The sequence below is a fragment of the Microcaecilia unicolor genome, chromosome 3 (genome assembly GCF_901765095.1).
Source record: "Microcaecilia unicolor chromosome 3, aMicUni1.1, whole genome shotgun sequence".
Classification (NCBI taxonomy): Eukaryota; Metazoa; Chordata; class Amphibia; order Gymnophiona; family Siphonopidae; genus Microcaecilia; species Microcaecilia unicolor.
Genome location: NC_044033.1, coordinates 174,880,263 through 174,895,866, shown reverse-complemented (window position 1 = coordinate 174,895,866; position 15,604 = coordinate 174,880,263). Strand labels below are relative to the sequence as shown.

The window sequence follows — 15,604 nt, the reverse complement described above, 5'->3', positions numbered from 1 at the left end:
TATTCCTTGCTTGTCTTAGGAAATGAGAACTGCAAGTGTATAGATGCAGGACTGGCTCAGTCTTTTCCTGATGGCCCAAAAATAGTTAAGCTCTGGAACTCGTTGCCAGAGGATGGTGGTATCAGCAGTTAGTGTATCTGGGTTTATAAAAAGGTTTGGACAGGTTCCTGGAGGAAAATCCATAGTTTGCTACTGAACCAACATGGGAAGACACTGCATGTCCCTGGGATCAGAAGCATGAACCTTGCAACTATTTGGGATTCTGTCAGGTGACCTGAATTGGCTACTTGTTGGAAGCAAGATACTGGGCTAGATGGACCATTGGTCTGACTAAGTAATGGCTCTTCGTAGTTCTTAAGTTATTGTTAACTATAAAATGTAGAAGAACTAAAATTCAAAACAGTGACTATGCTTCCCCACCAATGATTGCTCATATTTGAAATAGTTTAAGCTTGTTCATTTACTTACTGCCTGATTTTTTTGCATAGGTCTGGCCAAGAAATGGGACATCCAGTCACTGTTTCCCATGAGGCCAGTATTCAAAGCTGCTACCTAGATAAGCAGCACTTTCTGAGGTCATACCCAGATTTTCAGTGGAATTATCCAGATACTGCCACAGAAAATTCCTGCAAGCTGCTCTGGCACTACCTGGATAGCCCCTGGCAGAATCCCCAAAAGTAGCCAGATTCTATGTTCCCGACTCCCAGCTATAAGCAGTGGCTTTATCTAGGTCTATTTTAATGATTTGCGGAGTTTACCTAAGGGATTTATCCAAATATTTTTTAAACCCCGCTATGTTAACTGCTTTTACTGTATTCTGTTGTCAATGAGTTCCAGGGCTTAACTGTTCACTGAGTGAAAAAATGTTTTTGCCTTTTTTGTTTTAAAAGTATTACTGTGTAACTTCATGGCATGGCCCCTAGTTCTTGTACTTTTTTTTTTTGTTTGTTTTTGAAAGAGTGAATAATTTTTGTGTTTGCCCATTCCACTCCACATAGGATTTTGTAGACCTCTATCACAGTTCCTTCACCTGTCTCTTTAAGGTAAAGAGCTTTTATCTCTTTAGATTTCTTCTCATGAGTCATTCTATTCCCTTAATCATTTTCAATGCTGTTTTCTGTACTTTTTCTAATTCCACTAAATCTCTTTTTGAGATGCAGCAACCAGAATTGCACACAGTGTTCAAAGTGAGGTTACACCATGGAGTCATAAAGAGGCATTATCATGCTTTTTATTTTACTAACATTGTTTGCTTTATGGCTGCCACAACACTGTGAGCAGATTTCAGTGTATTATCCTAGGTGGTGACTCCTAATGTGGAACCTAGCAGCTCTAATTTGGGTTGTTCTTCCTAATGTGCATCACTTTGCTGTTGTCCACATTAAATATCATTTGCCATTTGGATACCTAGTCTTCCTCATCCTGTTGATAGTCCACATGTGATTTAACAACTTTCAATAGTTTTTTCCTTAATGTTCTACAGATCAGTCCAGAACTTGTGAGTTATGTCAGTTGATCAGCAGCTGGAGACAGAGAAAAAAGTGGTTCTTGGTGATTTGCCCTAAGAGTACCGTGCAGTCTTAGTACCCTCAGTATTTCTTTGTCTCCAGTGGATGGTGATAGTATGTTTGTTCTATACTTGATATATTGACTTTTTGTAGATATACTATTTTTGCAGTTACACTGTGCAGTTCCTCGTTACTTAGCCCTCATAGTAGTATATTTTGGCTTTCTTAAGCAAATTCTTTTGACTTAAAGGATCGTTGTATGCAGGAAATACTTGAGTCTCCAAGCCTCTGTCCTATTTCTCCCCTGAAACCAAAGAGGGCGTTTGGGGTTGAGAAGCCTCCAGTTGATCTCTGAGGCTGACTCATGGGCCAGTTTTCTTAGCTGAAACTCAGTTGAGTATGGGGCGTTCTTACTGGAGTTTACCAGAGTTTTTGATTCCAGAGGGCAGCACTCGGTGATGCACTTCAGTGAGGTGGTGGGGAAGGGACTCAGCAGTTGCCTGGAGCTTTATTTCTACAAACAGCAAGTATATTCTAACCAGCGCTGATATAAAGAGTACATTCTCCTCAAATGCTAGCATGTCTCTATTTTCCCCGTGCCAGTTTCAGTGTTTGCCAGCTTTTGGCAGCCCTGTTGTGCTTTGCATTATGTGCTTCTCCCATATTCTCTGAAGGGAATGATGGTGCTGTACACGTTTCTTCCCTTTGGTATTCCACTTTTCTTTTTTTTTTTTAAAAACTCAAAACTTACAATTTCTTGGCGTCTTTCTGTTTCAATTGCATTGTTTCTCATATTTCAGCAGCATTCACCTTTCCCACCTTCCCGCCAGATTTATTTTAAACTCGAACTTACAATTTCTTGGCGTGTTTCTTTTTTTCAATTTGGATTGTTTCTCACAGTGCAGGAACATTCTCCTTAGCCACACAAAATTCTGGCGGGAAGGTGGGAATCTGCCATTTTATTTTCCTTCTCAGAGCTACTTGATCTGGCAACTGGGTCTTCTGAGGGCAAACTTTATCTTTCCCCTCTCATATCAGTCTGCACTTCTCCTCTTAGTACTACTCAGAGGATTTTCAGCAGACTCCTCAATGAGTGTATTACTGTTTTGGTGGCATTCTGACGGTGGTCTGCTGCCTGGAAGGTACTTGTTTTTTTTCTTTTTAATTTCTGTTTTGTATGCATCTTGTATTTGTCTTGCCAGTCTAAGCTTTCGCCTATGTCCATAGTGAAAAGAGAGAAATAAGGAGCAGAGAATTCTTCTCACTGCGCTTCATTCTGTTTACATCTCTGTAGTTTCCATATACTTTCTGGTGTCTCCCCATGTAGTTGTTCTAATGAGTCACTTTGCATGCCGCAGTGGCGTAGGTACGTGGGGCCTGAGGGGGCCTGGGCCCCCATAGATTTCAGTCGGACCCCCCTCCCGACGAACCCGCCGCCGCCTACCTTCCATTTTGCTGGCGGGGGACCCCACTCCCCGTCAGCCGACCGTCCTCTGACCGTTCTGCTGCAGAGAAAAGTCTTCTTCCTTGCATGCTAACGTCCTGCACGGAAGAAGACTTTTTTCTGCAGCAGAACGGTCGGAAGAGGACGTCGGCTGGCGGGAGTGGGGTCCCCCGCCAGCAAAACGGAAGGTAGGCAGCGGCCGTGGAGGGTTCGCTGCGGCGGGGGGGGGGGGCTAAAATGTGCCCCTCCCCTCGAGCTCTGGACCCCCCTCCCACGGAAAGTCTGGCTACGCCCCTGGCATGCCGTTGGTCTCCTTAACTTCTTTTAGCCGAGGGCTGTTAGGGGAAGTCCTGAAGGTTCAGTGATTTTATACTCAAGATATCAGCCTTTTGCTTTTCATCTCTCAGTAGGTTGCATCTTACAGCCTGCCTGCATATCTTACTCTTACCTTCCTTACTTAGGTTTCTTCTTCTTCTTGGGCTTGGGCCTACAGCAACATCTCTGTATCTCTTGCCAGTGGGGGTTATGTTTTACCAACGGTATTTATGCTCTGCCTGCGTCCTGTTAGGAGGGTCTTTGCGGCTTTCAACAGTGATTATTTTCCTTTCTCTGTTTTCGGCTGAATCTCTTTGATTTTAGATATATTAATCTGGTCACTGGGGTTGCTCCCAAAGCTAATTTAAATTTAATGTTTGTGCAGCTTAGCGGTTGATTATTCCTTGGTACTTTGCATGAATGCAGCTTTGCAGTTTCATTAGTGACTCCCCCTACCATAGCGAGTGTGAATCTGTCTTTGTCTTGCTGCTGCTTCATAACCTTAGCGGCTTCTCCAGTCTGTAGCTTGAGAAAGCTTACTCTTTCAACTTCATTCTGCTTCTACTTCACCTTCAGCTGAGGGTCAGTATTTTCTATACCTTAGCTTTGGAGTCTTAGCTGAGATTGCCCTCACAGATTAGCTGTGCTTCACCTCCTCCGCGTCAGCTGTAATTTATCTTTATTCAATTTCTATACTGCTCTACAAACAAAGGGGTCCTTTTACAAAGGCACGCTAAAAAAATGGCTTGCAGTAGTGTAGGTGCGGGTTTTGGCCGTGCGCTGAATCCATTTTTTTCTGTGCCTGTAAAAAAGGCCTTTTTTTAAAATTTCTGTTGAAAATGGAGGTGTGGCAAAATGAAATCGCCGTGCATCCATTTTGGGTCTGAGACTTACCACCAGCCATTGACCTAGCGGTAAAGACTCACGCGGTAATGACCTACACGCGCCAAATGCCACTTGGCGCATGTCCGTTACGCACATAAGAAAATAAATATTTTTCAGATACGCATAGTGGACGCGCGCCAAAAATGAAATTACCGCAAGAGCCACATGGTAGTTGGGTGGTAACTCCATTTTGGCGCGCCTTGGGCATATGTAGACGCTTACACAGCTTAGTAAAAGGACCCCAAACTGTTTGATCTAAGTGGTTCACATAAAATCACATTCATAAAAAACAAACATAATACTAAATTATATACATATAAAATATATCAACCCTCTTAAGAGAGCATGACCACCAATACTACCAAAACTCTGTTAGGTTGTAAAAAAACATAAAACATCCTGTGTTTTTAACAATTTTACTAAAAACATCTTACATTTTTATCCAGCCGTATTTCCTTTGTTAATTAATGCCACCATAAAGGCACTATCACTGAAAACATCCTCAATTTGAATTTTTCCCCTTAAACTTCTTTAAAGTAGGACATGCAACAGAGAATCTGACGTGATCGTAACTTCCACTGCAGAGTATATTGTCTTAAACTAGCCTTTAAATATTCAGATCGTAACATCCACTGCAGAATATATTGTCTTAAACTAGCCTTTAAATATTCAGGATCATCCCCTTTCAATGTAGAAAAGTCAGTAATAAGATCTTAAGTGATAAGAGCATGTGTTGGGCAACTAATGGAGTTCCCTTAACATGGAGGAAATACTCTCCCACCTTGACATGCCTAAAATAAATTATGCTGCTGCATTCTGTACCAGGTGTACCTTGGGATCCAGATTTTGGGTAACCCCAGCATCAAAGCATTACAATAGTCCAAAGAAGAAAGTACAGTTGATACTACCACAGTATGCAAAGCCTTAAAATTGAAGTAAGGTTTTAAACCTCTAATCCACCTAAGTTTCTCCATAAGCCAATCTCACCACATGTTGTATTTGAGAGTGAAAATCAAATGTTTGGTGAAATCTTAACCCCAAAATTTCATACATCTTGTTGAGTTGAAGATATCAACATTCAAATCTACTATGAGAGATACGTCTCTCTTCTGGCTAATATTCAATATTTCTGTCTTATCCATATTAACAACCAAACTGTTACTCTTAAACCAGCTTTCATGTTCTCCAAACCCCTAGATACCTGGCTGTTAAAATTACCATATGGATTCTTTATATGGACAATTAACTGTACATCAGCTTAGATGTAACATTCCATCCTATCTACTGAATAAATGCCCCCCCCCCCCAAGGGTTATAAGAATACACTAAATAAAACATAAGCACATACGAGTAGCCATACTGGGTCAGACCAATGGTCCATCTAGCCCAGTATCCTGTTTTCCAAACAGTGGCCAAGCCAGGTCACAAGTACCTGGCAGAAACCCAAAGATCACAAGGAGTAGAAGTGGTATTTGAACTGGCCACTTCTGGATGTCAAGACTGGTGCTCTAACCTCTAGGCTGAAATCTGAGGCACTGCTATCTCCCATTGTTTCAAATTTGAGGCAACTCTGTTTATCTCCACCATTACTCTCCTTTCCTCTAAAATGATACCCTTTTCATACCACACCACCAACCCAACTTTCCTACATTGTAAAATTAATCTCGTATTTTGAACTAAATCAAAAGCTGCTGATAAGTCCAAAAATAACCAACAAGACCTCCTCACCCTTAGAAAGATATCTCAGTAGTGAATCTTCAACTGCACTAATGTGGACTCTCTACCGTGCACTCTCTGAAACTTGGTCTAATATCACATAGTCCTCCAAAATATCCTAATATGTTGACATACAATTTTATCAACAAATTTAGCTAACCAAGGTTGGTTAGCAATCACAATTGGTCCTGGGGAACTGAGGAACTGAGTTTGATTCCCACCTTCAGGCACAGGCAGATCCTTGTGACTCTGGGCAAGTCATTAACCCTCCATTGCCCCAGGTACAAATAAGTACCTGTATACATATGTAAGCCACATTGAGCCTGCCATGAGTGGGAAAGCGCGGGGTACAAATGAATAAAAATAAAAAATTGTGGATCTTTAAGCCTATTCAGAAGGAAAGTCCATAGACCATTATTAACTGGACTTGGGGAAAATCCACTATTTCTGGGATAAGCAGTATAAAATGTTTTGTACTTTTTTGGGATCTTGCCAGGTATTTGTGACCTGGATTGGCCACTGTTGGAAACGGGATGCTGGGCTTGATGGGCCTTTGATCTGTCCAGCATGACAGTACTTAATGTACTTATGAAGCAGTCATATTTCCAAATCAGGTTTGCCTATAACCTTTGACAGCAGCCAAAGGATAACTGTCTAGGGAAGGTGGACCAAGTTTAATTTTATTTGAATAAGATTGTACCTGCGCAACTGGGATGAAATCGGGTCAAATATTCTTATTTACCACAATAATTTCTCTTCAGTATCTTCCTCTGATACATCATCACTCACCAGATTCTTCTGGAGGTCCAGCACCTTTTGCAAAAACTAATTGCAAAAGACTCGCGTGAATACGTATTTTTAGGTCTCTCTCTATTCTTTCCTTCCTTTAATAGTTGGTCACTCCCCCTGAAACAATTCCTTAGAAGGGTTTTCCACCAATATAATCTTTGCTGAAAAAAAATCCACATTTCTTTTCCTTAAACGTTTTTCAAATACATCCAGTTGGTAGCAAACCACCTTTTCCTAACTCTCTCATCTTTCTTTCTTTCTTTCTTATTCCAAAACCCAACTGATAGCCTGTATCCCTCCCTCACAGTATTTTTATATTTTACATATTTTGGGGAGTTGTAAAACATAACATTAAGGGGCCCTGTTTACTAAGGTGCGCTAGCGCTTTTAGCATGTGCACAAGGTTAGGGTGCGTTAACTGTGTAGGCGCCCATAGGAATATTGTGGGCGCCTACATAGCGTGTTATAAAAGCACTAATGTGCCTCTAGTATAGCTTAGTAAACAGGGCCCTAATACTTTATTAAATTCGGTTAAGAAAATGCACCAGCTATTCTTTTAATTCTTTATCTGAGATCTTTTAATGAAATTTTCCATACTTTAGAATATGTGGATGCAACATGATACTAAACCCTTTAAAACACCTGTAATGAACAGGTTCTTATTCCAAGATAAGGACATTTTACTACCAGTGGCTTGTTTTAACTTTTGTTAATGGCTCGTTAAGTTTAGTGCATCTGGCCCTGAGTGTCTTTGGGAGGGGGTAGGGGTGTACAGTCACATGGTGCTTGTGGTTGGATTTAGAGTCCATGAGAGGGCTTCAGGAGGCACCCTGTTGCACCTTTTCCACTCTGGGCAACATTGCTACAGTGACCAGGCTAGGAAAAATGGGAGGGAAGGTTTACAAAAAAAAAAAAGGAGGGGTGGGGGAATCCCAAGTTGTTGTGAAGGAGTGCTCAAAGTGCCTGATCCCTGCATTGTTTCCAGCTTGAGCTGGAAGAAAAAGGAAATTTCTGGGCCAAAGGACAAAACATACACAGTGTTCAAAATTACCAGTTACCAAAATAAAGTAGCAGAAGTTCCTACTAAATCTTGAAGCATTAAAGTTGACGCCTGTTAGCTGATCTGTTGTGTTAAAATTGTATCTTGATTTTGTATCAGGAGCCATTCAACCCATTGACAGCAAGACCCTTGAAGCTGTATTTCTAAGGAGGGCTCATTTGTAATTCTTTCCTTTATCCTGCAGGCAGAACATCCCAATCCTGGAGTGCGGTATCCTGGTACTACCCGTGTTGCATACCTACCCGATTGTCCAGAGGGAAATAAGGTCCTGGCTCTGTTCCGGAAGGCATTCGACCAGCGACTGACTTTCACCATTGGGACCTCGATGACAACCGGAAGACCAAATGTCATTACTTGGAATGACATCCACCATAAAACGAACTGCTCAGGAGGACCACAGCTGTATGTACCTCTACCTGCGCTGTATTTATTCAGGCAGGTGCATGTATTAACCTGGCCTGTTACTCCTAGAGAAATTTTGTTCAAAAATGCTAAAAATTCTTCTCACAATATTTTAAAATTATGCATATTTTACTTGTAATTGTTTTTGTGCCAAATTCTCCCCATCATAAGGCCTGATGCTTCCTTTTCAGCTCTCTTCCTCTTCAGGCTTGACCTTCCCCAGATCGCCGTTTTTCAGTTTAGCTTGCACTGCTCCCTAGGCTTGATGTCCCTCCGCTGTCTTCTCTCCCTTCTCCAGTTTGTATACCCCCTCAGCTTTCTCTCTGTTACACTCTCCTGTGGCCATAATTTTCTTTAACTCTCTGTGCTCATTTGTTTTCTCTGTGTTCCTCTCTCCCAGCAAGACCATCAGCTCTCCAACCCCCAGCTTTCTGTTTTTTCTCCGTTCTCTATCTCCTCAGCACCCATTAAGAGCCCCAGCACCCTCTTACTCACACACTCTCTCTCTGCCCCTTCCCCCCATACCATACCCTCCCCACTTGTCTTCTCTTCATCCTGGTCCCTGTAACCTGTTCTCCACCCTTGCCTCAGTCCAGTTACATGGCAAGAGGAGAAGAGTGGCTCATAGGTCGTGTTCTCTTCCTTTTCCACATGACGTCCAGCTGCTGATTTGAACCAAATGGCATACCAGACAGGTCACATGGTTTAGCTTTGCAGTTGGGTGCTGGGCGATGGTGGAAGAGGAGGAGAACGCAGCTTGGCATGCAGCCACTTTCCTCCTCTTGTGAACAGCATGGAAGGAACCACGTGAACTGCTGCTTCCTGGTCCCTGTGCAGAATTCGTATCCTGGAGGGAATTTCTCTCAAATTTTGCATTGACAGTCACACAGGATTAATGCGGGAATAGGCTGTGAGTAGACCCTGGCCTGCTGGAAATTTCTGCAGAACAACAGTAGAGCTTCTTGTGATGTCAGCTTGCCACACCCTTTTCCCGGGGGGGGGTGGGGGGTAACAGTGGATATGGTGAAATCACTTATTTTGTTACTGCAGCAGTGACTAATCTTTACTGCAAGAGATTAAAAGCAGGGAGCAGAGCAAGAGCAAAGGTATGGCCCCTTTCTCACGTGGAGGGAGAAAAAGCATGAGATTCTGTCTGGAGGAGAGATATTGCACTGTGGAAATGAGCAGCATAGCATTGGTTAGTGAAGGCCTTCAAAGAGTGGCACCACAGGGGAGAGACCAGGAGCAGCAGGCATTGACCACTTCTTATTTTTGAAGGGTGCTATCTTGGCCTCTTGTCTAGCATCACTTTATGAAGTAGCTGGTAGTGCCCACACACCATGAGTTGTCCTCTAACGCACAGTGTACAGCGCTTCATATCAAGACATTGTTACCTCCACATGAATAGGAGAAAAAGTTATAGTAAGTGGTATAATTAATGCATAGGAACAAAGGTGAACAAATGCAAAGAGAAATACTAATAGCTGGGTAATAGCTGTGGCATTCTAGAATACCAATGGAAGCACAATCCTCTGGGTGAAAATGAAGTTGTTAATAATTAAACCTCTAAAAGAAGGTCAAGTCATTTCTCTCGTCGTGGAGAAGGGGAGATTGAAGCGGTTTAAGGTTTGCAGAACTAAGAAAGCCTTATCTCCTTTGCCCTTTAGGTTTGGATATCCCGATCCCACATACCTAACAAGAGTGCAAGAGGAACTACGAGCCAAAGGGATCACAGAGGATTAAAGAGCTCAGATGCATTCGTTTCCAGACAGATTCTCCAGGAGTCGAATGGGTCCTTGTGCTCGTCTGTTCATTTTGTCTAATTGTAAATTTGTTCATTCTTTACACATCACCTGCTGCCGTGCCAAGGCAGGTGAAGGTTTCTAACCTCACTATCTATCTATCTTATCTGTCTCTATATATATATAGCATATGGTACTGATGGCAACAGTGAAATACCACAGTGACTTATGTGATTTGTCAGTAGAATGGGTCGGGGGAGCTCAGCGAACTCAGCAACACAATATTTTGTTTTTTCAAATAAAAATGGCCACAGTGGAAACTGATGCCTTGCATGCAAAGGCTTCCTAGTGCTTTTGCATTACAAAATGAACATGACACAAAATTCCTGAGCCACTTTGTGGATAAATATTCCGGACCATATTCAACTTTGTGCAAAAGTTGTTTTTCATGCTGCAAAGAAAGGATTTTTCAACCATCTTGAGGGGGCATTGGCCTCTTGTCTGACAGAGGTTTACTCATGTGCAGAATTTTTTAGGTTTCCTAGATGAGAGGCCTTCTAGAATGTATATGAACTGTTCGTCTATTGGCAAAAAAAAAAAAAAAAAGGAATTTCTTTGAGTTTAGCAGTCCATCAGCGAGTTTCCCTCTAGGGCTAGGGGTGTACTGAGTTAATGTGGTACGTATGTTACACTAGGAGGCATATTTTCAAAGCACTTAGCGTTCCAAAGTTCCATAGAAACCTATGGAACTTTGGAAGGCTAAGTGCTTTGAAAATATGCCTCTGGGTCTCCTGGGTGACATCAGTTGTCGGGAGGAGGCTGGGTGGTCCTTTTTACCACTAGTGGACTTGTGCTGATTTTGCAAAGAAATGTGGTGGGGGCGAGGGGCCAGTAAAGTCAGGACTAGCACAACCTGTCTATAACCTGTTAGGTTACAGACATTGCACTCAGCCCTTTGCAGCGACGTGTTCCTGATTTTTCCTGTCTGCTGCATAGAGAAGTCCAGAAATCATTTAACTCACTTCACTTGTAGCTGGATCCAGTTTTAATTCTGTTTAAGATACATTTCATGAGAGTTGAACCAAAAAAGGGTCTCTTCCCCCACCCCCTCCAGTTTAAAGCCTGTGTAAAGATCTAAATAACTTCTCTCTTATCCCATCAGACCTAAGGTCATTTGAACATATGTTCATGTGACTTAAGATGTTCATATTTCGTTATAAACAGCCACACGCATCTCTTTGCATATAGTACAGGGAAACGCATTGAACTTATGACCGCCCTTCCCAGTGGTGGAAGAGAGTTCACATGACCAGACAAAAGGAACCTCCTTTCTTTTGAAACATTTTTTTGGATGCTTTTAATTTTTAGTTTAAAAACATAAAATGGAAGGAAGGAAATACTCCAGTGAAGCATTATACCTGCTGGAAGGATTTTGATGGAACTGAGACATTCCTTGTATCAACAGCAGATGAATCCAGAAACTTTTGGGTTATGACCACCTACCAGCAGGTGGAGATAGAGATGCCTGCTGGCTGTAGCTGGTACAAGACAAGTGTAAACTGTAAGTGACCATGATGTATGTTAGGATTAATGATGAACGTACAACCAGGGCTGCCACCTGACCAAAGTCCACCTGAACAGGCTGATCCAGTACTGGTTTTTTGGCTTCATGCACTTAAAGATGTTGAAATAGAAATATGCATTAAACGTCCATAGCAACCATACGATAGAACCAGAACTTTGTCTCTCTAGTGTGAACTTTGTTTTGACTAGTTTTTCTGTTTTCCAGGTACCTGTGCTGTGTCGGTGCCAATTTTCCTCTCTGCCTGCCAGTTCTGGTCTGACTCCGCCCCCTTGCAACATCACCGTTAGTACACTTCTTTACTCCAGTCCTTAGTAGCATGTGTCATGTGTGCACGCCAAAGGATGTGCTCCTTTGTGCACTCTGTGTGCCTCCGAGTGCGCCCATTTTTCTCCATTATGGGTAAAACAAATTCTTTTCTAAAGCATCTTCTACTTGTTGTTCACGATCCTATTCATGTGCTTGGGTAATCCTATTCAGGTATTCTGGGGACACCGTCCTTCCCCACGTCCAAATCATCTTTTTTCCTGTAGACTAGGTATTTAGTCTCTGTCTCTTTAAACTCCATTTCTTGTCTTTCCCAGTTCTCTACTATTACTTCTTTACAAACTGGCCTCATCAGTTGCCGTTCCTTACGCAATAAATTCTTATCTAGGAAATTATCTCTGAGTATCACTTGGATATCCTCTGCCTGACAGAGACATGGCTTACTGACTCCACTGCATCTTATTTGAATCAGGCTGTTCCCTCCAACGACTCGTACTTATTCTATAATCGCCCGAACCGACAGGGAGATGGGTTAGTAATGATTTTGAACTCCCATTTAATCTCCCAACAGGCCATAACTCCCACTCCCCCTTTAGAGGCCTTACATTTCCATCTCTCTGGTCCCATTTCAATTGATTTTTTTTTTTTTTTTTGCTCATTTACCATCCCCTCCTTCCTACTGCCACCTCTTTTGCATTGTTGTGCTATTAGTTTACTTTTGTCTAGTCACTCCTATCATATTATCCTAGGCGATTTTAATTTTCATATGGATAATAATGCCCCTTTGATCCCAGACTTTCTAACTCTTATTTCTGATCTCAGTCTAATCAGTATGTTGTTTCCCTACTCATAGGGATTGGCCATTTCATTTTTATCTGATATCTTTACTATTTCCTCTATTTCAACTCGCTCTTTACCATTGACAGACCACTCTCTTCTGCTTTTTCAATTCTCTCCCCCATCCCAATTTCTATCTTAGAGAGATCTCTGGAGGAGTATGTTTTATTTAACATCTCAGAATCTTCATTTTCAGAAAGCCTATACCTAGATATTGTTACATTTGATTCCCTGACTCTTGAAGAACAAACAACCCTTAGGAATGCTGATCTGACATTTGCACCTCCTGCTGAGCACACAGCCCCATATAATACTTGACATTCTGAACCATGGTACTCTACAGAATTAAGACTTCAAAAGCGTCAACTTCGTCAGTCTGTAGGGAAATGGATCCCGTACATCTTCCCATTCTTCTCTTCTTATTACAAATCACTGGCCCATTCTTACAAGCAAGCAATCCTTAAAGTTAAATAAATAATACTACTCTTCAAAATGACTAGAGATCCTAATACTGCTATCTTATATCGCACCCTTAAGATAGGTTCCTTCCTTCTGCGCAGACATTGGCCTGTTCTTTCACATCTAAAATACAGCAACGTCATGACAGTTTCAATACTAATCACTCCTTACTGTTTTCCCCATCACCTTCAGATTCTGGAATTTCTTCTCACAACACTTCATCTAATTTCCATATTCCATCCACCTCGTAGCTATCCAGGACCATTTTGCAAATGCAATCCACCTCCTCCTCAAACCCATTACCCATTTGTTTGGTTAAAAAAGTTGACCCATTACCCACTTTTTTTGGTAAAAAAATATCACGTGGTTTTGATGCCTTTCCTTTACTCTGTGATTACCCTATCCCTTTCATCAGGATTCGTCCCTCAAACTTGTAAGAATACTATCGTATACTTTCACTTACAGATCCAGCCAACTATAGGCCAATTGCCACTTTACAGTTTCTTGTAAAAATAGTAGAAACCATTGTCAACTCACAGCTTTCTGCTTTCATTTTCACCACTAGTGTTTTACACCCCAACCAAACAGGCTTCCGTCATATCATAGTACCAAAACTTCTCTCTTAACACTTCTGTATATAACGCGGTATTTTCTTGATAATCTTGGCATGTATTAATTCTTTCTTGAACTTTCAGCAGCCTTTGATCTGATAGACCACTCAATTTTACTCCACCGGTTGCATTCCATAGGCATCAGCAATTCCGCCCTTTAGTGGTTCAAATCATTTCTTGAGAATTGACAATACACAGTTCACTCTGTTAACACATCATCAAAACCTTTTCAGTTTTTAGCAGGCATCCCCCAAGGATCCATTCTCTCTCCACTGCTCTTTAACATCTTTTTAGCCCCCTTCCTCACTTCGTCACAATCTATTGAACTAACTATGTTTGTCTATGCAGATGACATTCAAATACTCTGTCCATCAGACCCTGGATCTCCAACAATAAACTAATCCTTAACCCTGAAAAATCAAAACTACTCTTATTTTCTCCTGCTTGTTCAGTAACCTTGTATTCACCAATTCTTCTAAATTGATTTTCTGTTAAGATAATACAGTCTACACATATTCTTGGTTTTATAATTGATTCTGCTCTTACATTTCATGATCAAATTTCTAATTCAGCTGTCCTTTTTCAAACTGCACCTTATCCGTTCTATTAAGCCATTACTAACCGAGTCTGCTTTAAACATTTTGATTCATTCTCTTGTCTTTTCGCAGTTAGACTACTGCAATTTTCTCTATTTAGGTCTCAGAATTAAAGATCTACATTTGTTTCCAATTGATTCAAAATACTGCCCTCAGAATTCTCCATGATTTAAAAACATTGATCATATCTCACCTTATCTTAAGCCAGCTCACTGGCTTCCTGTTTCCCATCGTCTTACTTATAAAATATTACTATTAGATTTCAAAACCCTTGCAACTTCTGAACCATTATATCTATTAAGGTACCTTACTCCATATACTCAAAACTTGTACACTAAGGTCTTCCCAACTGAATTTCTTAACAATTCAATCATTCCAAGAACTTCATCATGAATACACAGGCATACTATGTTTTCATTCCAGGATCCAAAATGATGGAACTCTACCCCCCCCCCCCCCCCCCCAAATCTCAAATAACTTCCCTTTCCCAATTTAAATCTGAGTTAAAATCTTTTCTATTTTGAGATGCTTATAGCTAGCTTCCCTGATACACCACTGTTACAATACTGTCAGGGGTACTGTGATTCCAAGTATTTTCCCTTCCCCTCTTTCCTATCAAAATTGTAGTTATTCCAATTTTTACCTTTTTCTTCTTGTTTGGTTTTAATATTTTATTTCTGTTTTCTTTTTAGATTGTAAGCCACCTAGCAGGACTTGTCTGTTGGGTGGGATAGTAAGCCCTAAATAAACTTGAACTGGGACAGCCTGTGAGGGTGCAACTCTAGTACAGAGGAAGTCGAAACCCAGAGCCAGTACAGTATCTTTGTGTGCTTTTCAACGTTGCAGTACCATGGGATAGTGAAGGAATAGCTTAATGGTTAATGCAGTGGCTTGAGAACCAGGGGAACCGGTTCAATTCCCACTGCAGCTCTTTGTCACTCTAGTAAGTCACTTAACCCTCCATTGCCCCAGGTACAAAATAATATGTAAACCGCTTTGATGGTAACCAGAGGAAGGCAGTATATGAAATCCCTTTCCTGGAGGAAAAACGTGATGCTGTCATTTGCTGTCTTAATGTTTCCTAGTGCTGCACTCGATACATACTGAATCAGTCTAGTTTTCAGTGTGATCACAATGAATGAGAGTTTTGCATTTGCTCAGCCTTAAGCCTATGCAACTCTGACTCTGTAGCTCACATTCATTTGGGGTGGGAAACCCCTGGCTGAAACTTAGTGACTCCGTACCCAGCTGTCACTGTCACCATTGTTTTTTTAAAGGCTGGCTACAGTGGTCCAAAAATTATTTGGATTTTCTACCTCGCTATCCAGAAAGTGGCCGGCATTGAATATCCAGATAATGTGATATAGCACTGGAACCTCTCTAAACAGTGG

General features: G+C 41.4%; 1 protein-coding gene across 6 annotated transcripts in view; it reads left to right on the top strand.

The window, feature by feature from the left end:
- The window catches only part of DTX3 (deltex E3 ubiquitin ligase 3), a 50,753-nt gene extending 37,675 nt beyond the window's left edge, over positions 1–13,078 (top strand). For all 6 annotated transcript variants that reach the window (XM_030196607.1, XM_030196604.1, XM_030196603.1 and 3 more), the window contains 2 exons: positions 7,902–8,119; positions 9,787–13,078. In XM_030196607.1, the coding sequence (XP_030052467.1) occupies positions 7,902–8,119; positions 9,787–9,862 (294 nt within the window). In that variant the 3' untranslated portion in view covers positions 9,863–13,078. The remainder of the gene's footprint in view (positions 1–7,901; positions 8,120–9,786) is intronic.
- The last annotated feature ends 2,526 nt before the right edge of the window (positions 13,079–15,604 follow it).